The sequence below is a fragment of the Epinephelus fuscoguttatus genome, linkage group LG13 (genome assembly GCF_011397635.1).
Source record: "Epinephelus fuscoguttatus linkage group LG13, E.fuscoguttatus.final_Chr_v1".
Lineage (NCBI taxonomy): Eukaryota > Metazoa > Chordata > Actinopteri > Perciformes > Serranidae > Epinephelus > Epinephelus fuscoguttatus.
In genome coordinates, this window is record NC_064764.1 from 25681444 (window position 1) to 25705657 (window position 24214).

At 42.4% G+C, this 24214-nt stretch overlaps 1 protein-coding gene across 2 annotated transcripts in view; it reads left to right on the forward strand.

Annotated features, from left to right (window-relative positions):
* gsk3ba (glycogen synthase kinase 3 beta, genome duplicate a) overlaps positions 1 to 24214 on the forward strand; it is a 44535-nt gene that overhangs the window by 6725 nt on the left and 13596 nt on the right. For both annotated transcript variants that reach the window (XM_049594770.1, XM_049594771.1), the window contains exons 2-3: positions 7434 to 7627; positions 18117 to 18200. In XM_049594770.1, the coding sequence (XP_049450727.1) occupies positions 7434 to 7627; positions 18117 to 18200 (278 nt within the window). The remainder of the gene's footprint in view (positions 1 to 7433; positions 7628 to 18116; positions 18201 to 24214) is intronic.

The window sequence follows — 24214 nt, forward strand, 5'->3', positions numbered from 1 at the left end:
TCATGTCAGAGGATTGAAATATTAAATCATTTCAATTGATTTCTTTGTTTGGACTCTTTTCTCAAACAAAAGGCATGTATATAAGCTCCAAAGGTACCATTAATTGCACCCATGCAATTAATGGTACCCCTTGTTATTAATGAAAGGTTTTCTCTTCAGTTACTGTAAACTGTTTGCATCAGAATTAGGAAATCCTGTCACATCTTGTGTCAATCTCAAGGCACATCAAACTTCCTAATAATGTTGGTCAATACCATCAAAGATACATTTGTTCTTCTTTCTGCTAAACTGATACAGAGATGCTGTACTGAGGCATTTATTGTAGTACTGAGGCATTTATTGTAGTGCTCAGCACAAGCCACCAGAGGTCAGTCTCGTCTGGTGGAACAGGCAGCAGAGCTGAGAAACATGGTGACTGTGAGAGTTGGGGATAACGTTACAGGACTAGTAAATTAAAAGAAACTCTTGCAAATAGAGAGACAGACAGACAGACAGCAGGGAAAAATGGCATGTAGAGCCAGCATATTTTCACACCCAGCTCTGTGAATTAGACTTTGTTTCGGCCAAACAAAAGTAGGTTATTGCTGAAACAGCGGACTAGCCAAGGCAGTTTCTCTGTCAGGTCTGAATGAGGTGAATAGGTTTTGCTTGTATACTTTGATCAGACCAAATTGAAAGCAGACACGAGTGTGTTGAACATCTGTAAGCTTTCTTGCTGCTTTCATGCTAGTAGCTTAGCTTGCTAATTGGCTAATGACAGCAACCGCGCTTGTTTGGAACAGTCGTGTGCGATTAAGGTTCTCAGCCTATGTAGTTCTTGTAAGTGGATTGAAAATGCAATTACTTGGGTTCAGTGTGATCACAATACATGGAGGTGGTGAGGCCAATTGGGTAACAATCCATCCACAATGCATTTACACCCGTACTTTCATGTAGTGAAGCACTATCTGATTGTAATCCGATCACTCAAAACGCACCATAATGCAAGGTGTAAAGAGGGTCAGTGTGCTACTTCTAGTCTACTTTAGTAACCAGAGATTTATGGGCTCAAATAAGTTTCAATACAGGGTTCCTATGCATTTTTATCAATTACTTTTATAAAACGTTCCCACAACTTTTTCCCCACAATATTTCCATCACCACAGCACATTTCCTTAACTTTATTAAAGTAGTTAAAAAAAACCTGCCTTGACACCTCTCTGACAGCAAGCGATTGAAGGAGGGCTCAATTCCAAAGCCATATATCATTTAACATACACTTCCCAGGCATTTGGCGATACACAAACTGATAGTATTTGCTAACATCCCTGCTGCCAACTAGCTTCATACGCCAATGTGTATCACATGATACTAGTGACAACGGTTTCAACGGTCAAACAGGGCAGCACTGGATTTTAAATCAGTAATACAAGGAACAGATTTTGTGGAACATTAGACATGTCTTAGGATTTTTATAAACATATTTTAAATGGCCAAAACCATGTGTATTCACAACATTTCCAAACCATTTCTCCACCTGGAAAACAGTTTCTAATTTCATAACTTTTCCAGGAATTTCATGGGAACCCTGTCAATAAAAGTTGAGCTTGTGAAATGACGCGCAGAAATAATGTCAAAACCTGTGATCATATATGACCCTTTGCAGACCTGTAGGAAAAAAGTTAGTACATATGTAGAAAAGATCTGCTGTCTGTCATGTGTCAGATACTGTACATTTTGTGTCAGGAAAATATACCCACTTTTGACCACCAGCATTGTGTCTACCAGTAATGGCGTTGGTGAGTTGGCAGTGAGTGTATCTTCTTTACTTATTCTTGGATTATACTGTTTGATTAAATACATCTTTTTATGAATTTTATTTTAGGCTGTCAGTATTTAGGCCAAGACAGATGAGTTTGATAAATTTTGCTCATTGTTTTTGGAAAAACTTGTTGCGCACACATTTTGGTATCAGTGCCAACACGTGTCCTGCAACTGCTTACCAGTGGTGTTTTTTTCTGGCCCCATTGTGCACACACATTGTGGCCCAAGCTAGTCTGGTGACCTGAATTGACTATTGATGCCTCTGGTTAAAAGTTGCAGCAGCTGTCTCTGCCGTGTCACTTCGTAGCTGAGTGATGCAGCACATGTACGTGAAATCATGCGCTGTGATTCGTCATGTTAATTATTTTCTCGTGGAACGCTAATTGACAAAGTAATTATGGCAGTGCTGCAAGCACATGTAGCGAGGTGTTTGTGCTGTAGAGGCTGTGGCTTACATTTTTTTGTTTCATTATATTCAGAGCCAGGGGGCATTTTTAACACTTAATTCCACCGATGGTTCACTTGGGGACGATTTGCTTTAATGAAAAGGTGCTTTTAGCTCGAAACGAGCGAAATTTCATCTCACACGGGAAATAAAAATAAATCTTCATTGTCATCTGTGGTGACAATTTTCCACCAGTATAAAATGGAGGAAATCTGCGCAAAGATTGACAGTTCATGTTTTTGAGGCTGCTCAGTGTGTGAAAGGTCGGGCTTCACACAGGCTTCCAATCAGTCACTCAAAATGCCAAAAATTCAATTGCAATCTGATTACTTGGTCATTTCTTATTTGCACCAGTGTGAGGTCTCACTGTGAGCTGCCTCTGTGCATGTGTGTGTGTGTCTACGTGCGTGAGCGTGCACAGACATTTCTCACGGTTTGAGGAAGTGCAGAGGCGTCATAGAAATGGCCCTGCTGGAATATGTAGGCAGAGTCATATTCCTCTCTCTTTCTCACTCACACACTCACACACACACTCTCTCTATCTCTCTCTCTTGGACAGTCTATTTCTGTCGTTACAGAATTGGTCTTCAGTTTCTCTTTCTAGACTCAGTCCTGGAGAGTGAAGGCCTGTTGGTTTCTCAGACCTCTCCCCTCCCTTTCCCTAGATTCCCTTTGATCATAATCACTCCTTCAGTAATTGGACCACTCACTGGTCACACAGTGGCAAAAGGATCTGTACAAACACACACATGTATAAAATAATTAGGCCTATTTTATGTGTGGGTTTGACCATGAAAAGGTAGACTTTCTTTCTTGTTTCTTTCTATTTTGGCTTGTTTGGAAGTGTGTCTTTGCAGGTGCTTTTGTGTACAATAACTCTGCTGGAATATAAGCCCAGCAACCCAATGAAAAATGTATAAGCCCAGTAAACCTCTGCACTCTGTCCCTGTTCTGAACTGCATACTTTTTCTTTTTACCTCCAGCATGTGCAGCAGCTGCCCTTACAAAGTACTTACTAGTACTGCACCTTGAACTTGGACCCTCTTGCTCATATGTCCATAGCGCAAAGTCTTGTGTGTGATTTATCCTGGCTTCATATGAGTAGAGGAAATCTCCGCTATTCGCTAGGCTAATTTATGCAATGCAAAATGCCATAGCCTTGTGCTAATAACGTTAGCATGTTGTATTTGTTTGGAAAATGTGTTTAGAATGAGACAGTTGTTTTGAGTTGTAATGAAACCGACATATTGTAACTTTACCTTTGTTAAATCTTGCTGTTGAACCTGGCTTCATGTCAGTAGAGGAAATCCACGCTAGCCACTAGGCTAACTTAAACAATGTAAAATGCCATAGGCTTTTGCTAATAATATTAGCATGTTGTATTTGCCCATTATGTACAAAATACCGAGATATATATCGTGTACCGCCAGTCAGGCTGTGATTTGAATTTTTGTCCATATCACCCAGCCCTATTAGAGATACAACAAAATGCCATTCACCAAGCTTGCCCAAGATGCAGGTCAACTTTGCAATGCACGTAGTTTTATTTTTTAATAAGTTTAAGTTATAACGGCATACATTATAGATTCTAACATATTCACAACATTAATATTACATGCATTTCCTTGTCATTATTTTCATAGTTATGCCAGACAATTTCTATTCCTAATATTACTATTTGACTGGTCACCAGTCACTTGATTGCGCTGTCATCTGTCATTGCCGCTTCTGTCAGCTGTTAATGAGCTGTTAGTGAGCTGTCATCTGTTTGCGGCTCAGTCGATGTGATGTATCTCCCGCTTCTCAGAGGATTGTGGGTCAAAATAGCCAGGAAAGCATGCTGGATTGTACACTGCAAAATGCAACTGAATGCAGTAGGACATCCTGGTATTTTTGGCACACTGCATTTGACATATTAAACACTGTGGTAGTATGGGTATTAGAACACACAGCCTATTACTGTCTCAGTCAAAACTTCCGGGTGTTAAAATAATTCTGGTTGTGTTGGGTTAATTAACCGAATCACTTTGAAAACACACACACACAGACTCGCTGGTAGTTTGCCAGATGTCACTTCCTCCTCGTGTGGACCGGATGCACTGGCCTGCCAGTTGTCCTCCACCTGGAGGTGGCCTGCTGCCACAGCATGCTGCACGAAGTTTCTATTAAATAACACCATGATCTGGAACAGGCACGATTATTAAGCAGCACTAATCCACCCCTCATCAACATTTTGTACCCACTGCGAGCTGTTGACAAATGTGTGTATGACTGTCTCAGCAACTCAGAAATCTAAATTTAGACCCATTTCACAAAGATATTTTGATGATTTTAGGTGCGTTGGTGTTTGGGCTCATTTGTCTTTTTCTGCTGCAGTTTGCGTGAAAGAGGAATATGCTAATAAAACTAATATGTAGATTTAGAGGGGAGAGCAGGTGTAGGAATTAGTCACATATGTTGTGTAGAAGTTTTGCGGTCAAGATTGGAAGTAAGGGGCTGGCACACATTTGTGGCAAGCGACGCACACTTTGGCCTGGTTGTCCTTTAACTGCCCGCTAATGTGAATTTTGCTCCTTGACACTTGTGTGGGGAGGAGAGGGAGGCAGAGGGAGAGAACCCACTTAAACAGGAAAAAGCCTCCACGTCGTGATCTCAGGGGAGCAGAGCCAGCTCCTGACTGACTGGGGAGGAAGGCATAAACGAGGAGGAGGGGCATGTGAAAGCAGATTCCAATCTATAGTGCATTAGCATCAGATACACAGGCTTATTGTCTTATAACTTTTCTCTGGTAATAATCCTGGGAATTGCATTGGTCTGTCTGTATGGTTGGTGAGTCTGAGCAAGGTAATGAGTCTCTTCCAGTGGGGATAGTCTCAGAAAGCTAGGCCCACTGTATGCAAATCCATATTTGATGCATTGAAGCACATATGCTTCCTGATATAAAAAATAATGATGCACAGTATTCAAATAGGCAGAATCCAAGTGTCTTTCTGTTCAGAAAACAGTCGCCTTCGTGCGATTGTTTCCTTTAGATATTTGATCTGTAGTTTCCTGCTACTCAAAGGAGACCTACACACTACAAACAACGGTCAATTATAGACAATTTTTTGAGCTTAGGCATGATTCAGTCAGTCAGCTGGGAGCTGTTCAGCACAACCGCAGCTGTTAACCACAAGAAAGTACCGCCAGAACAAATGGGGGTTAAACTGGCTGTGGCTAAAGAACGAGGCTGCATTGTTCCGTTAGTCTCAGCCAAGAAATTTGTCAACAGGCGTTCAAACCTGCAACCTGTCGATAACAAATTTGCTTCTCTAACAAGGAGGCTTTGAGGCCTTAGATGCTCCAGTCTTACTCTATAACTACGTTTACAGGCACACTCATTTGGGTGCCTGCTGTGCAACGGCAAGGCAACTCAATATAATCTGTCATGTTTCTTTTTCTTCGTCTTCTGTATACATTTTGGCATGCTACTCCTTCTGCAGCTTTGCCAACACTTAGGCAAAACATACATCAAAACATGCAGAATGATCAGGAATAATGGGCCAAGCTGTTTTTACAAAAATTGCATTAAAAAAAATTTCAAAGTAATTTGAGATCGTCGAAAAATCGTTGTGAAATGAAATTCACTCCTCTTTTAGGCCACACTAAATCACCATACTTTGACAACGAAAAGTTTAAATGGCTCATGAGACCCAGGCCTTTATTTAGCTAAATGGGCATTTTAATATCTAGTACAGTCTTAAAGAAATTGCAGTTTACATTTCATGATGTTTGATGTCTATTTCACTATTATTCAGAATATGATAATATTCTATATTCAGTACAGGTCATGTGAACACATAGGCATTATAAAATGATAGAAAATAGCTACCGTGACATCACCCTTTGGGTTGTGGACTGCCATTTTGAAGCCTCGAGTTTGGCATTTTGGCTGTCGCCCTCTTGGTTTTTTGGAGCCAGAAGTGACCATATTTGCACAAGAGGTTGGAGCTGCCTGTCAGTCAAGTGGCCTTGCTCTTAAATATGTATGACTTTGGGTTTCAATAAAATGTTAACCAGTGAGTTAGCAAAAAAAAATGCACCCCTCGTACAGTTGTTTTAAGTTTTGAAATTAGCTATAGAGACCAAAACCATTTTTATTGGTACCAGGCTGTTAACATGTTTATTTCTGCTGTGAAGGTGGACATTTTAACATGGAGGTCTTTGGGGATTTACTCAGTTTTGGAGCCAACCTCAAGTGGCCATTTGATGAACTGCAGTTTTTGGCACTGCCGTGTTAGGCCTTGTTCAAAATGTATGACATTTTTGTATCATGGCGTGGAATATGCAGGTATTATTTGGGTTTTTTGGACACGCATTCAGTATATATATCTCAATTGGGGGTTTTTCTGTAGTTTGCGACACATGGCCTCTTGTCTTTTTATGGTTAGTTCTTTGCATTTTCATGGATGTGTTGCACATAAACTAACTAGCCAACAGTTTGCAAGATGGGGGAGTGTGGAACTGTGGGGGTGAGATGCATGTCCAAAAGAAAAACCCACATTTCTGGTCGGAAGAAATAACACACCTACTTTTAAACATTATAAACGACTTTGGACATGTACAAATATCGCAATGTCGACCTTTTTAAGAAGGTGGTTAAAGGAATGAAAGAGAGAAGCTTAACAATCGAACAAGTCCGTGATGGCTGGAAAACTTCACATTTTGATGAAAAGAAGCAATTTGGCACAAGCGGCTCCAGCTGTTCCCTTTTCCATATCTTGATGTGATTAATGACATGTTAGGACATGTTAATCAGAGTGTGCACAGCTTCATGTAAACTGGAATATCAGTGGAATATTCATTTTCATTAGCCATGTAAACTACTGAGCAGGAATTTTGTCTTTTTGGAATAAGGGAACCAGAATATTCTGTGTATGTGAACATAAAGACAGTTGAGTAAATTATGATATCATTGTAGAGTGAATATCTTTTGGGTTTGGACTGTTGTTTGAACACTGCAAGCAATCTGAAAATGTCACCTTGAAAACTGTGACGTTGCTTTACCTTACCTATCATGTCTCTGATGTCAGTTTGCTTTCTCTTCCAGATCTCTAAACAGGACTCCTTTAATGTACATTGTCGAATGTGTGCATATCACTTCTTTGTTTTAAGCACTTCTCTATGTCTCTGTCTCTCTCTTTAGGGGATAAAGATGGCGGTAAGGTAACAACAGTTGTGGCCACCCCAGGCCAAGGCCCTGACCGGCCACAGGAGGTGAGCTACACGGATACTAAGGTCATCGGCAACGGCTCGTTCGGCGTCGTCTACCAGGCTAAACTCTGCGACTCTGGAGAGATGGTGGCCATCAAAAAGGTCCTGCAAGACAAGAGGTTTAAGGTAAAACATGCACACAAACACAATGTATGTCTCAGCGTAGTCAACTCTGTCACTTGTCAGCTGAAAGCAAGACACAAAAGGACAAAGAAAAGCAGCATGTATTAGTGATCAGGCACTTGTACTCTCTTTTCATCCCTTTTCAACAATGTAACTGAAGTCGAGATTTGTTTCATTAATGAATGTGACTGAGTAACCGTGAAAGAGACGTGAATGGAGTGATCTTTCACAAGAACAGTGAGATCAGTGAAGCTGCGAACAAAGAGGAAACAAAGGCAAAACTTCCTAGTGTTTTGCCGTTGACACATCCTTGCTTCAATGTGTGTGTTCTCTTGCAGGAAGTGTGTGTGTGGCTGTGGCGCTGGGGTCTTTTCTCCCACAAACAAACTTGAACCCATTAGGGCTCAATCATCTGTCAAGTTTAGTTCAGTCGCCACCATGGAAATGCCATATTTCCTTCCATGCAAAACTCTGCAGGAATCCTCCTTCTGTGCTTTGAATAGATTTGACTGATGGCTTGTTGTTCCTCGGCTGGGGCGACATTGTCTGTGCTCCCTCTGCTGCAATCTTGGTTGGGAGGGGGGCTCAGGGTCCCTGCTGCTCGCTCACAGCTCAAAGATAAAAGACCTGAGACCGCCAAGCCTGCAGGACAGCTGTTTAGATTCTCATTAAGTTTATAGTCTCCAGAGCTGAGGGTAATAGCTGCTCAGTTTAACAGCCATATTATTTTCCCAAGGTAATAAAGTGTTCAACAGGTTCTCAAATTAAGACCAGTGCCAAAATGATATCTGATATTTAGACGATTACTTAAATTATCAGGTGCACCTAGCTTAAACTAATGTGTGCAATAAATCCCACTGTTATGATGGTTATATTAAGGAGTGTGGCCTAACCTCATTTATATAAATAGGATGGACAAATTATTATTAACACCTCTCCGTATGATACAACATGATCCAACAGCACCACAAGCTGCAGCCTCTAGAGCTGTGGTGATTGGGCCCAGAAATCTGGCCTGACCCTACATGAGGCTGCATAGTTTCAGTCCAAGCCCGAACCACAGAAGCAGTTTTGGTCCCGAGCCCTGATTTTCCACTGTAAATAGGGCTACCCCATGATAGTCGACCAAATGTTAGTCGACCAGAAAGAACATTAGTTGACAGGATTGGTCGCTTAGTCGCGGGGAAAAAAACAAGCGTGAAACTCTATTAGGAGCTGTGCCTTGTCAAAATAAATCAAAACCTATATGACTGTACCATGTGGGAATTTAATTTGAAAGGACAGACACAGGAATTGGTCACCTTAATTTCCAGGGCTGGTACCTGCAGTTACTCCACAGGCTAGTTAATAACATGTCGGACAGTAAATCCAAAGTGTGGGATCATTTTGAGAAGGTGAAGGACGAACCCAAGGTGATATGTAAACTCATCTTCATTGGTCGACTACAAACATGACGTATCATCTGAAACATGGAAGTAGCTACATGCCCATTAGCCCACAGCGTCATTAACAGGCGGCTCGCTCAGTGTGTGACGTGCACTTGTAGATAAAATATAGGCCTATATTAATGAAGGTTCACTAGTACGGTTTTGTATTTCTCTGTAATGTAGCACAGTGTTAACAATGTTACTGATACTATTCTTTCTCACACCTTCAACTCAAACCATTGTGTTGCCCCGCCCAAAATATATCATTTAATAATTACATTAATATCGTAAACATGCAGGCGACTAGTTGACTAATGGCCCTAAATGATGACCATTGGTCGACTAGGAAAATTCTTAGTCGAGCGCAGCCCTTACTGTAATTTTTATTACACCCTGAAGTCAGTTTAACTCTGACATGATCTTCTTCTCCTACTAAATGTTTAGCAAAGCCCATTAAAAACAAAACAAAAGGGAAAATCACTGGGGAATTGGAACAAACTCGATTCAAGCCTGGGGGAATTTTAGAAATTACAACCTGGCCCAGCCCAAACCTGGCAAGTCAGGTTGGGCCTGATAGGATTCAGACAGAGAATCAAATCTCTAGCAGCCTCCAACAAGGTCTTGAATCAACACCACATCTAAAACAGTTACAACAAGCATTTCTAAGCATTTCTGAAAACCTTTGTGGGACTTAAAGGAAGCAGATATTAACAATAAAGGCCTTTACGTGAAGCTGCAGTCAACAGTTGTCCAGACATGTTTTCACAGAAGCACTTGCCGTAGTATAAAAGCAAAAACAAAGGTGTTGTTGAAGGTTATGACCAGGGTCATACTGACATATTGATCCTTTCTATACAGGCAGCTCTTTAGCCTGTTGTGTCCATATCACACATTCTCTGGCTTTCACAGAACACATTATATAGGTGGCAGCCAAAGTGCTCAGTTAAGATGATGCAACACAGTGTGCGACTGTAATGTTTTCCATATGTGGGCTGAAAAACCCACACACACTGACTGTGCACATGACTAATTTAAACATCTTGTAATTATAACAAAGGAGATAAGAAATTGGAGAGGAATGGAAAAGAACAATTTGGGAACTGGGAAACGATACCACCCTCATGTCTGTACGGTAACTATGAAGCTACAGACGATAACTTAGATTAGCACAAAGACTGGAAACAGAGGGAAACAAAAAAAATCCACTTACCAGTACATCTAGAGCTCACTTGTAAACATGTTATATCTTGTTTGTTTAACCCGTAGAACTGTAGTGTAAAAGTGACATGTTGCAGTGCTACAGTTGCATATATTCCCCTGTAAAACCAGTTCCCATTCCCCTTTGTGCTAAGCTAAGCTAACCAGCTGCCGTGGTAGCTTAAAGGAACAGTGCATCCCCAAATCAAAAACACATATTTTTTCTCTAACCTGTTGTTCTGTTCATCAAAGTAGATTGTTTTGGCGTGAGTGTTGGAGACATCGGCCAAAGAGATGTCTGCCTTCAGCTCAGCTTGTGGTGCTCAAAGCTCCAAAAAATACATTTATAAAACTCAACAGCAATGTCCTTTTCCAGAAATTATGACCACAGCTGATGTTTCCAATACTCGACAGCTCACACCAAAACATCCAGACTGATAAATAGTACTACAGGTAAAGGCCCAGACGCACCAAACGGACACAGGAGAACTAGCAGCGATGAGAGCCCTCTACTGCGTTGCCTCTTGTTTAAGTGTCTCAGTTAGAAAGTTGCACATGAACACGCCAAACCAATGGCCAACAAGCGTGTGTGTTCTGCACCTGCGTGAAAAGACAAAACCTTCCATACTAGCAGATGGTGGTCATCTGTCATCCTCATTCAGAAAAAGGGAAACCAGAGGACTGTCCTGACGCTAGTTAGCCAGTTAGCATATTAACACAATCCAATGTTGAAAGAAGAGAGCAATATTACCATGTGCCAGTGAACAATAACACAACCCAACACAAAACATTTCCACCAAAGTGCTCAATGGCTAAAGAAAACTAATCTTACCTTATGTATAAGTTGGTTTTGGTCTCACTCCTTTTTGACTTTGGCACTTTGTTTACTTTTCTCACTTCCGTTTCTCTTCTCATGCACTAAGCTGAACTGCCAATCAGAGTCATCATTCAACATGATGAATCTGCAATTAAAAAGGCCAACTAGTGCTGACGAAGGCCAACGGTGTGTGGCAGACACTCACCAACAGCCCAACTTTGACCAACGGCCAACTGTCGGCTTGGTGTGTCAGAAAAGTGAAAATATATATTTTGGATTTGGGGCTGAGTTTCTCTTTTAATAGTTACCACACAGACGAGAGTGGTATCTATCTTATTATCTAACTTGTGGCAAGGAAGTGAGTAGTGTTCCAAAATGTCAAGCCATTCCTTTAAATGAGCTCCTGGAGCAGGGCTTGGGTTGGTATGCTGTTGTCCAACTCTTGAAATTTTCCCAGATGTACAAACAAACACGTTTGGACCTTTGAACTTCCTGAAGAACAACCCTCTGTTAAGCTATGTGGTAATAACTCTCCTCATCAGTGTTGTCTCAAAGTCTGTCAAAGGATTATCTTGATTTTAACAGGTAGGACAGAGCTAGTCTCTTGATTCACTGGTCCTCCAGGGTAAGGGTAATGCTCATTATTTTATGTCTACTTTGTTCCTCTCAGGAGAGTCAGGGTGTGTTAGCAGGAGAGGACGAGAAGAGTGAAGGCTAGGCGTCCCCCGGTTGTCTCCTGGACTGCCATCCTCCAGCTCCATCTCCCATGACAGTCGCTGAGGTTTAGTCAAAGTTGAGTCAGACGAGTTTGCCCGTAACGTTTTCGCCCCTGGGACTGTTGTGCTGAGCCGACTGGTTCAGCAGCTCAGTGCCCCAGGTTTAACCTTTCTGTAGGATCAGTGCAGTTTTTTTTTTTCAGCAGGTGCTAGTCCTTCGCTATCCAAAAACCAGACAAGATAAATGATGTCACTTAATGGTGTGGGGGTCGACCATCTGTCACAAAATACACAGTGTTTGTCCGGGACACGCACACACGCTTTGTGACTGTGTGCTGGCCCTGGTGAAGTCATATCCTGCTCTTCCTGTTAGCCTGTGGTTAGCCTGTGGTTAGCATGACACGCTAGCAGGTTGCATCTTTAAACAGCGATCAGCTGAAGATGACACGCATTGTTTTCTGCTTTCGGTTTTCGGTGAAGCTCTACCTCAGCCGTCTTTCTCTCCGTCTGTCTCCTTTTCTGCTTCTACTCGCCCTGTCCTTCCTTGTGAACAGCTTGTTACAAGGAAATGAAGCAAATGAGTGCTAAGACTCCTCACATGACTGCCAAGCACGCGCCAATAAGTGTGTGTGTGTGTGTACCCCCCTCATCCCACACACACTCACACAAACATACACAAACACCTGTGTTCTGTTTTCCTCTTATCTCCTCCTCCTCAAAAGTCTGAGCAGAACCATGCTAGACCTACGTGTGTGAATGTTTCATTTTCCCTCTCACACACACACACACACACACACGAGTCAAACAGGGTAATCGTGTGAATAGGTTCTGTCTTAGGATGTAGATGATGAATGTGTGAGACAATCTTGGTGAGCTTACAATCCCCTCCTGGTGCATTATGGGATAGGTCTCCCCATAAGAGGGATCACATGTCATCCTATTGGAAAATGGATGCTCACATTAGAACCATCTCACACACACACACACACACACACACACACACACACACACACACACACACAGTGAGAGCGTGGCAGTTGCATTTACACCGCATTGTCTGTTTTTTTTTTTTCATTATTGTCAACAAATATAATGAAACAACCGAAATCATCCATATATTGTATTGTAAGTATCGTCTGAGCAGTCAGAGTGTGATAAAGTGTATTCCTCTGTGACTTATTGTTCTCCAAAAATAATTAAAAACCCATGAACAATTCAAACTGTTAAACAGGGTGACATGTTGTTTCACTGCAAAAAACATGGACACAATCTCACAGTACATACACCATATTTCGGCTGTAAATACTCACAAGAAAGAGACCCAACTGTGTATTAATCCGCAGCTAAACATAGTTCCCAATAAATGCACTATTCACATTTGGCTAAAAAAACTACACTGTTGCTTTTTGATATTGGTCTGAATGAAATAAACCAAACAAATTAAATCAAAGGAGAAAGAAACAAAAAACAAGCAGGTTTGGGGGCAGTGATGCCTTCAGAGTCACAAACACACCCCTCAATCATAAAAAGATAAGTGTTATTCACATGTACACGTTGTTCCCTAACTCACTGTTGTTAACATGCAAATCATTAATAAGGTGAATTTCAGAAGAGCCTCTGGAGCTTTCCGGTCCATTGTGCCGCTTCCTCTTTGAATTAAGTCACTTAGATCACTGGGTTAGTGATTTATCAGTGGCTGCCTTACATTTATAAAGCTGCTCTCATTTTCACAAATACGTCTTCTGAATATTGCGTGGACTCATTGTCCTGTTAGCGACTGTGCTAACAAACGCACTAATTGACATTTAGAAACTGTCTTAATAACACATTACTGAATAAAATGATATACCACCCTAATAACAAAATAGTAGTGGTTTGTAAATGGCCAGTACAGAGAAACTACAAGTTAATTGTGACTGACAGGTGTTCGTGTGTTAGCCATTAGCTCGCCACATACAGTAGCTCACCGTTTATCTCAGTGAGCATTACCAAGCCTCTCATTGTTTTTTTTAGGGATTTAATGACAATGAGAAAAATATATAACAACGTGGACTCATCCCTTTAAGTTTGATCCACTCTCTACATTCAGTATCATCCATAAGTTCCCAAAGTAGAACAGCAAAACTGTGTGTGTGTCTTTGTGTAGGTGGTATGTAATTCCTGTATGCTCTTAATCTTTTTGGAAACTGCATGTGGTTTTGTCTGACACTACACATCAGCACCAGGAAGGTGTAGCACTTCTAGCAGCTTGCGATTAAGGCATCCTCTCTCTCTCTCTCTGTCTCCATCTGTCTCTCTGTGTCTCTGCTGGCTGGGCTGCTGACACACTGGAGGATGACAGGTCAGCAGGAATGACTGCAGTATAACTGGAGCTGGGCAGGGCTTTACTGAACAGCCCGTCTGCTCCTCCTCCATATGGTACCATCTTCCTCACACATAACAACACACACACACACACACACACACACGCACAGACACACCCGTAAACACTCCCACTAAGCCACTGCAAGAGGACGAGGGCGTTGCCTGCAGTGTGTGATGTCTTCGATGGCTGGTCTGTGACCCGCACGCCATGATGTCACTTTGTGATGTGGGGTTTGTGCGTGTTGGTAGTAGTTGTGGAAAGGGTGGATGAGCAGGGGGGGGGGGGACTGTGGGAAGCATTTGTGTGTGCCTGTAAGTGAATTAGGCCGGGGTGATTGTCTGTACCAGGTTATTGAGCTACAGGATGCTGCTCCTGCTGAGATGAAGAGGTCTAGTGGACAGACAGCTCACTCTGCTCTGTTAAAAAATGAATGAGAGAGGATTAAATCCACATAAAGTGGCAGAAAAGTGTGGAAGGACATCGGCGTATCTCCCTGCGCCAGACAGTATGGTACTGACCCACATATCGGAGGATCTCATTAGTCACCCAATCAGTCAGCTAGCACAGTTTTTCACTGCTTTTTGTCAGCCGTGATCAGACAGTCAGCGAGCCGGCAGTGTCCTGTATGTCGAATAGAAACATTTAGCCAAGATTAAAGTCATTTTTTAATTAAAATATAAAATAATGTACTTATCAAATATGAATATTTGCTGGTTTTCTTAATCTCTTATCATAATAAACTGAGTATATTTTGGGTTTAGAGGCTCAGAAACACCAAGGAAGTAGTGGCAATGAAGGGCAACATCACCTCGAGTTGCCTGTGTCTTGACCAAAAATATGCGCTTTAACACAACACAAGGACTACAGCCAATGGCCAACTAGCACGTATGTTCTTCACCTGTGTGAGAGGAAATGTCACGTCACAGCAGCAGGCGACGGTGGTCTGTGTTCGTCATTCAAAAAGGGAAACAGGGAGACCAACAAGATGCTAATTAGCCGGTTAGCATTTAAACAACACAACCCAATGTTAAAAGAACAAATGATATTTACTCTGCGCTGGTGTGCAATAACAATTACTAACCGTTTCTGCTACAGAGCTCAATGGCTTGAAAATAATCTCACCCATTGTAGCCAGTTTGTGTCGATCTCACGCTCTCTTGGCTTCAGTTTGTTTGCAGTCCTCCCTTCCATTTCTCTTCTTGTGTGCTGAGTTGAATTGCCAATCTGAGTGATTTCATTCACCAGTGGGCTCTTCAGTCTCCAACGCCAATTCAGCATGTTGAATCAGTCGAAAAAGCCATCAAGAGACGACTAGCGCCAATGGTGCGGGACACACCGCAAAAACTAGGGTGACAGATACTCACGGAAGGCCCAACTTTGACCAACGGCCAACTGTCGGCTTGGTGTGTGAGGGCTCTTAGACATCACCTTGGATTCTGGAAACTTGTGATAGACATTCTTTTTTATTTCATGACATTTGACGAACAGTGTCATTGTCTATTAGTCTGCTGATTCTTATGTGGATTAAATCTATCTATCTATAAAATGCCAGATAATGGTGCAACAAGGACAAATTTGCAACAGCTGTGACCAGGTACGCTCATGCCATGCATGCGTTGCTCCTTTTTGCCAGTTGGCATTAACAGTTCATTAGCTGTCCTTTGGTTCATGACCAATCTTTCCACAAAATCATGGGCAAGTTTGTGAATCTCTTTGGAAGGTATGCACCTCTTTACCCAAGGATGCTTCAACATGCAGGCTGGAAGAGCTGGGGATCAAACTGCCCATCTTCTGATTAGTGGATGACCCACTCTACCTCCTGAGCCACAGCTGCACCTGTCTTATGTTTACAATGAGTCAATTATCAAAATAGTCAATCACTGAAACATTTCAGCTCTAGATTAACTAATCAATAAAACAGTTTTCAGATGAATCAACCATGAAAATAACTGTTGGACAGCAGCACAGCAAAGCTAAAAGTTGTTTCAGATAAGCCATGATACTGAATAATAACATGCTTTTCCACTTCCTCCTGTATCAGAACAAATATAATAGACTGGAATTTTGAAGGTTTAACAACTGTGAAAGCAGAAGATATCACGAAAGTAAAAGCACAAGGGATTTGTCCCTCCATTATTCTTGATTTTACATTTCACAAATAGCCTTTTCACACTCAGAGGTTGTTGGATTCGTAGGTCAGTTGGCCTCTCATCGGCCTCTCATTCAGTTATGTGTTTTCAGTCAGTCTAGGCGGCTTAGAGTGAGTCTCACCAAGCTCCACCACGGTCCTGTGTTGAACCAGTGTTCAACAGCACAGAGTGACCTGTGTGCTATTCTTTTGCACCAAACTTAACTTCTGTGTTTACACAAAAAGCAGGTCAGGTGGTATATCAGGTCATTGCCTGCTCTGCGGTCAGCCGGTTAGTTGCACTTCCCAGCAGCCCCATTGACCCTTTTCCACCAAGAACACCCACACACTGTCCCAGGTTGAGTTGCTGGTGTAGCAGAGGCAATACTATCAGTAAGATTAATTCTCAGTCACGCAGTAGGCTGTTTGTTGTGTCATTTTTGAGTTTGGTATTCAGTCTGTCAACCCAGGAATTACTCAACGAGCTAGTCTACCAGTTAGTCACTCTGTGAGTTGAAATATACAAGTGAAGTTTCTCAATAAAAGTAGGCGCTAAGCTGATTAAGTTCTGGCTCATTTTAATTATTTATATTCTCCACTCCATTGAGTGCCTGCGTGTAAACACCTTGATGTTGAAAGAAACACATAATCCAAAAAACCAAATATGAAGAACTTAAAAATGTTCACTTGCGTATTATGCAAATTTCCATTTATGTAGATACGAGGGAAAAAACAAGTGATCATTTTATGTAAATCCCATCCCGACATCCTTGCTGTAATAAATCTCATATTCAGGATATTAGTATGCATGTAATTGCAGGCAGTGTGAGTGCACCATGCTGCTATTGTACAACAATCAATAGCACAAAACCCTCATTCTCCCGTTCAAGCTGCTCATGGCGTCCAAAACAAAAGCCAGACTATTATGTAGTGACTCCGCTACTCTGCCACAGTCTCATTTCAACAGTTAACTTTCTTTTTGTTCTCCATGTTCTGTCCGCTCTCCATTCACTCTGCAGTGGAGTCTGCACTCTCTAGACGTTACACAAGCACTTTACATCAAGTCAACAGAAAGCACTGTGATAAAGAGGAGGTGGAAAGGAAGGAGACATGGGGAAGGGGAGAAAGCATGAACTATAATGAAACTGTTAAAACTTTATGTAATGCCTGAATGTCTGACTCGACCAGGGTTCATTGCTTACATCTTGTTCTAGTGGCCCTGTGAGAGCCCGTGGCTCGTCACACTGCGGGCCCCGAGGCCATTTTTACTGTAACACATTTATTTTCACATCTTTTTCTCAGAAGTGGATGTCATGAACCCTTTTTGCTCTCCTTTTTTTCCTGTAATTATTTGCTGCTTTTGATAAGAATAGACACAATACGTCATTGTGTCGTCATGTTTACCCCATGGGATTTACCCCTCTGTGAATAAATGTCCATTTTTTTCTATTTCTCTGCATTCTTCTGCTGCTACCACCTCCGAATTTCCTAAATCTTGATTGCTGACAAAGTGGCACATTGAGCTTGTGACAGTGACCTCACAACGAGATGATTGTTTAGTGAGACGATGAGCGGCATATGTTTTCTGTGACAAGACACAATGAAATTTTTTTTTAAGCACTTTCTGTATAGCCATAATGCAGGTATTTATGTTGAACCATGCTAGTGACAGGTAACATGTGTAATAACACTTTTTTAGTCAGCTGTCAGTAATTGTGCTGCGTGTTCAAGAACTCCAAATGGTCCTCAGATTTACCTCTTCAAGTGAGCATGAAATTTGGTTGTGACGTGAAACATAAATATAAATGTGTCCTATATGTGTCCTGTTTGTGTTTTGTGCAGAACCGTGAGCTGCAGATCATGAGGAAGTTGGATCACTGCAACATAGTCCGCCTGCGCTACTTCTTCTACTCCAGTGGAGACAAGGTCAGTGTGCTGAGTGTGTGTGAGAATTGTTTTGTGGCTACGTAATGAATCAACTGTTAGTCAGTGCACAGTTTGGGCATTTCCATGTAAAGTTTTGACTGCACCAAAATGAAACATTCTTTGTGCACTCTGAGGTAGAACAAGGAAAATGGTAAAGTCCTTATTTACATGTACATATAAGTGGTTTGAAGCACAGATGTGTTTTGAGTTCACAGGGTCTTCATCAGGGCGATGATGAACAGATTTATTACATCTGGTACATTATACACACAACATTGTGGACGTGAACAGTATGAAGTCATGTAAAGTGGTGACCACAGGTCTGAAAAAGACTTTAAAATGACTAGTTTCTATAATATTCCACTATTATTAAGAATATGATGATATTCTAAATGTGATACGATCCCAAATGTAGCATTTTTCCGATCAAGATGTGGGATATGCTGAAATAATTCAGGTTTTAGGATCATTTTTTGGATGTGTATACAATGGAATATCCGTCTCAGTTGAGTTTTTACCACAGTTTGTGACACACAGCCTTTTGCCTGTTTACAGTCAGCTCTGTACGTTGTCATGGATGCATTGTACATAAACCCACTAACCGTTTGCAAGGCTTGGGTAGAGATGCATGCCTAAAAGAAAAGCCCACGTTTCTGGTCGGAAGAAATAACACACCTACTTTTAAACATTATGAAAGACTTGGATATCAACAGGTTTTTAGATATGCACAATTATTGCAACATCGTCCTTTTCAAGAAGGTGGTGGAAGGAATGGAAGAGGAAGGCTGTGTTTGTACAGTCTAAGTCAGCCACCAGTGGAAAACTTTATAAAAATCATATCTTGATGCACAAGTGGTTCCAGCCCTTCCATGTGCACGCTAAGCCTAGTGAGAGCATTGTCTTTCAGGATAAGGGCAAAATCTGGAATATTTTGTGCATGTAAATGTAGTCTGTGAATCCATTCTTTGGTGTATCACAGTTTCCACTGTTGAAATAGCTCTTAAATTCACGCCCCTTCTTGATTTCCTGAAAAGAGGCAGCAAACATATATCTCTCTTGCTCTGCCTCAGAGTGCTTGAAGAATATTTCTTTCTACTTCTCTTGTTTTTATCTTCCAGAGCATGTTAAGACTCCCTGGGCTTACTGTGTGTTTAAATGATCGGTCTTTAATCAGAGTTGTAAAATACTGTAGCTTTCTCCCGTGCTCAAGACTCGGTGTCATGACTATTAATAATCACAAGCTCTGCCAGCTGCACCGTCTCCCATCATATGTCTTCCTATTAGCCTGTTTGGCCTTAATAACTTCATTAGTCCATAAAGAACATTGCGACAGGGAAGTCCCTCTCTCTGCCTGTCTCTGCCGCGGTCCCCTGGAGACTACAAGGCGGGACTATGTCATTCAACTAGCTGACAAACAGGCAGAGCTCCATGTGTCAAATATAGATCTGAACCTGGCAGACACACTGTTGGGACTATACCCATGACTCGGCAGTTAGGAATGCTTCCATGCTGCGTACCTACCGAGGCCAAGGAAAGCTGTGGGGGATTTTAGAGGGGAGGCGATGATGAGGCTGGGTGGGAGGAGAGACGACTCAGAGAGGGGTATGGAGCATCTATTTGCCGGACTGGAGGGTGTTGTTTAATTATAGACTAACCTGAGCCCTCCTATCTGTACTGTACACTCCACCCAGCTCCCACCCCTCACCTCGTGCCATGTGCTCACTGACCTCTGGGAATCCTGACTAGTTCTTGGTATACTGACACACTGACAGCGGTGACTTGTCACAGAAATGACCCCACACCTTCCCAATGTGACCTTTAAAATCACATTTTATTTTGTTGATCCACGACTTTTGTATCTTCATCACCTTACACCTTTTAAATCCCCCCTCTTGTGTTTCGTCCTTTCGTGTATCCATTTCCTCTCCCTCCTCCTCCTCCTCCTCTTTCCCCTCACTGTATCACTGTGGGCTAATTATGGAGACTGGCACCGTGTTGTTGGTGTGGGGATTTACCACCCATAGAGCCTCGACTTAAGCCCCTTTCACACATGCAGTCTGTCCCTAAAATGTTTACGAACGTCTCCTGCATGAAGTCATGTGTGAACGGGGGCAGGCATCGATATTTGCCTTCCTAAAGATATCTCAGGGAAAATGCCGGCAAGGCTCAGTTGTGAATGGAAACAGTGACATTGCAGGGACGAGCAGGTAAAGGGTCATCCGTGTGACGAAAGATGGTTTCACGTGGCGGGAGAGAAGCTATCACAAGATTCCCCTGAGTGGTGTGTATGTGTGTAGGGGTGTGTGGCGGAGCAAGAAAGAGAAAATGATGGTGAATGCGGTTAAAGTGGATGAGTGAGGGAGCGGAGCAGAGAAAAGAGATTTAGCGGTGAATTAACAAGTAGATTGTGTGTACAGCAGAGGCAGCAGTTTGTGTACAGTCAATCAATCATTTATCAATGACCACACGGCTGAGCTTGGTGCAGTTTGCCCTCAGTAGAGCATGCTGGGTAAGCTCGATACAGCGGAATCAACATCATGCCGCACTAGTCACATGACACCACAAGACAAGGTTGACTCAAGTTTTAGTGCTGTGTTCAGAGTCCTAAAAGTGGAAAAGCTATTTTTAAAAGGTGATGATTTGATGGTAATAAATAAATAAATAAGTAAATGCTGCAGCTCTTCAAGGCCAACAGAGGTTTCATGCGTCTTGTTGACCGACAGTTGAGTGGACTGACGGCGGTTAGCTCTGGAGTGCCCGTCAACTCCATCCCAGGCGACTAAAACAAAGTGTGTCCCCAGCCGAAGCAGGAAAAGATACCATAAGGGAGCTCCTATCAGTCTGCGCAGAGGGTGGAATTGATAGACGGCAACAGGGATACAATTCTTTGTCATGTACACGTACATCCAGCATTGCCCCATCTTCAGTTTATGCTGTTGGCATCCATAAGTGTTGCATCATTGCCACCTCCTTGACGGTATCTTGCCCCATCTATTCCACAATTGCCATGTTCTGTGTTAAAAGGCACAAGGCGGGACTGTTCCTGAAAGTATCACATGTATAAATAGTGAGGATCACTAGCAGTACCTGAAGGGTTATCCCAGTAACTGACCGAGAGCTGTAGCCGGTCTTCCAGCTTCGTCACCTCACAGCAAGACAGTTCCTGGTTTGTAATCGGGTTGGAGGGTTTGAACCCCAGAGTCTGTGCTGTGCATGTTCTCCCTCTGTCAGCATGGGTTTTCTCCGGGGTACTCCGGGTTCCTCCCACAGTCCAAAGACATGCAGGTTCATTGGTAAATTGCCTGTAGGCGACCTGTCCAGGATGTACCCCGCCTCTCGTCAGCTGGGTTAGGTTTCAGCACTCCCGCGACCCCTAACAGGATAAGCAGTTACAGAAAATGAGTGAATGAATGAATATAATTGACAGGAGAAACGACTCTGCAGTAGTCACATTTATCTACCGGCTCCAGCTTTGATTCACAGTGATGGAAACACGACACTCGGGTGGACATGGTAATTTTCACCCCTTTACACATCGCCACAAATTCTGCCCGTGTCCATCTAAGCAGCATTGGAAAATCATTTTAAAGGGAGAGTGGAAGGAAATAGGGTGTATATGTGAAAGAAACCTCAGGAAAGAAAGGGTGGAAGGCTGGTGAAGTAGGCTAAAGGTAACTGCATCTGGATATGGAGGTCAATGGATGGTTGCAGACAAGTTGATGGATGGATGGATGACAGATGTGTAATGTAGCAGAGGGCGAAGCGCAGATAAGATGAGGTCATGTCAGGTGTGTGTAGGTGCCGTTGCTGTCCTGATGGGAGGGTTCACACTGGGTGCAGCTGTGAGCCAGACTAGCACTGCTGCTACTGTAGCCGCCAGCATGTGCGCAGGTAGCCTTATGTAACCACTGGCATGTGGCGTGCTCGACACACACAGTGTGCTTTGCTTTTACCCTTTAACCACTTGTATAATCCTGTTCAAACAGAGGGCTACAGGTCCAAACAGCGTAGGCAGGTAGGCAAACAGCAGTTTGGCTTTTACCTCTTTAAAATACGCAGTGGCAAAGAGAGTTTCTGTAAGACGCTCTGCTGACACACAGTTGCCCTCCGCTGTGGTTGCTTCTCAGAATCACATCTACGTACACACACAAAAATACACAAGTGCTTTCAGTAACTTCACTTGATTCTCTGACATACAAACACAGGGCTTTGAGGTAAAACATTGTCGGGTGCTGTTTGCCCCCACCTGTCGTCAAGTGACTGTTAAGTCCAGTGCACTCAGCATTGGAAACTTAATTATTTGCCCAGAAAGTGAGAAACCAAGCGGTCGTCCTGTGGTGGAGTAATACTTCCTGACCCCAGGTTTCCTATGTGTAGCTTGGTGATTTGATTAATTCACTTTTATTTAGGAATATACAACAATATTAAAAATAAAATCTCTTTGACCTAAGGCCACAAAACTGGGTGATAATGCCAAACCCACTAATGCTTGTATTGCACCTCAGTCAACCCCAGTTTTGGTTTTCATGCTTGATCCACTGAGCTCATGTTTATACCAGGGTCACACACGCTCAGGGGTCACTGCCCCTGGGTTCACTGTGTGGGCGTGACTTTGTGGTGGTTTCATTGATAATTGCTCTAAACGTCTTTTTTACATTCAAAGCTCCTATTGAGTTTTTCGAATGAAGCTTCAAATGTCTGTTATCATATTTTATGATGTCATCACTCTAAAAAAAAAAATACTCAATCCTCAATTTGAACAAAGTGATGACATCAGTTTTAATGATTTCTCATTTGTTTGACAATATGGTGCACTAAAGCAGAACATAAACTGAAATTGTTTGCCCTAAAGTCTCTAAATCTGTGTTAAAACCTCGTCTTAAATCCTTCCAGTTTATACTTTGTTCACACGGTGCGTATTTTCAATAAATGTATGCTTACTCAAAGTACCTCATGCTGTAATGCGCCTGGGGCAGAACGACATTACATAATAGTTGCACTGGCTGGTTCTGGGGCTTGAGGCAAAAATACTGAAGCTGCCATGTGTAGTCGGCTTGTTGCACTTTACATAATGATCACTTGAAGACGTACATACGCAGTGCACACAGAGAAGGGGGAGAAGTGTTTGGGTGGGCCTACAGCTTATATTTGCCCCGGGGCTCACCAGTGGGTTAATGTGTGCCTTATCATCCTAATGATTCTCTCCAGTGGCCCAACATACAGTACACACACACACATACAGATCGTTAATAATAATCAGACTGTGGTTGAACAGCATTGCATCTGGGTAATGAGCCAGGTCTGGTGTGTAGTCGGCAGAGCTACAGGATTTGCCGAGTGAGAGTTAATGGTAATGCGGTCAGGTAAATTTCATATGAAGGTTTTATTTCTGGGTGGAAAAAGGGACATGTGGGTTGGAATTTTGGTGATAAATGGTAAATATATTAAAATAAAATGGTGATAATAATACTCTTATTGAATTTATTAACACTTAAATCCTCTGACTGCTGACTGTGTGTTGGCTTTTTTGCGCCACCTGGAAAATGAGAGCTGCTTTACTTGGGTGTGTCACAAACAGACATGTTACTGTAGAGATATGCTGTTCAATATTATGAGAATAAGGAAAATATATCTATTTAAATTACACTCCTGTAATTACATTTTAGGGTGCATTCACACCAGGATAGGGGGACTCAATTGGGCGGGGAATGCCAAAACATTTCACAACTTCATTTGGTTCGGTTCACTTTCACACTGCACTTTTTAAAGTGGACCAAACCGTCTGGACAACGTCACTCAGTTACAACAGCTGCTTGTTTGGGGGTGGTATTGCCCGAAACGACCACTGACCAGGAAGAAAAAAGCATGAGGAAGAAGAAAGCCCTGCTCATCAGTTAGCCAGGAACGGAAACGGAAATCCATCCCCTTCAGCCGCTGGATAGTCCGTTTGCATTTCCCACTGTAAGGGAACCGCATCAGGGTTCACTTGCAAGTGAACCGAGCCCCCCAGTTTT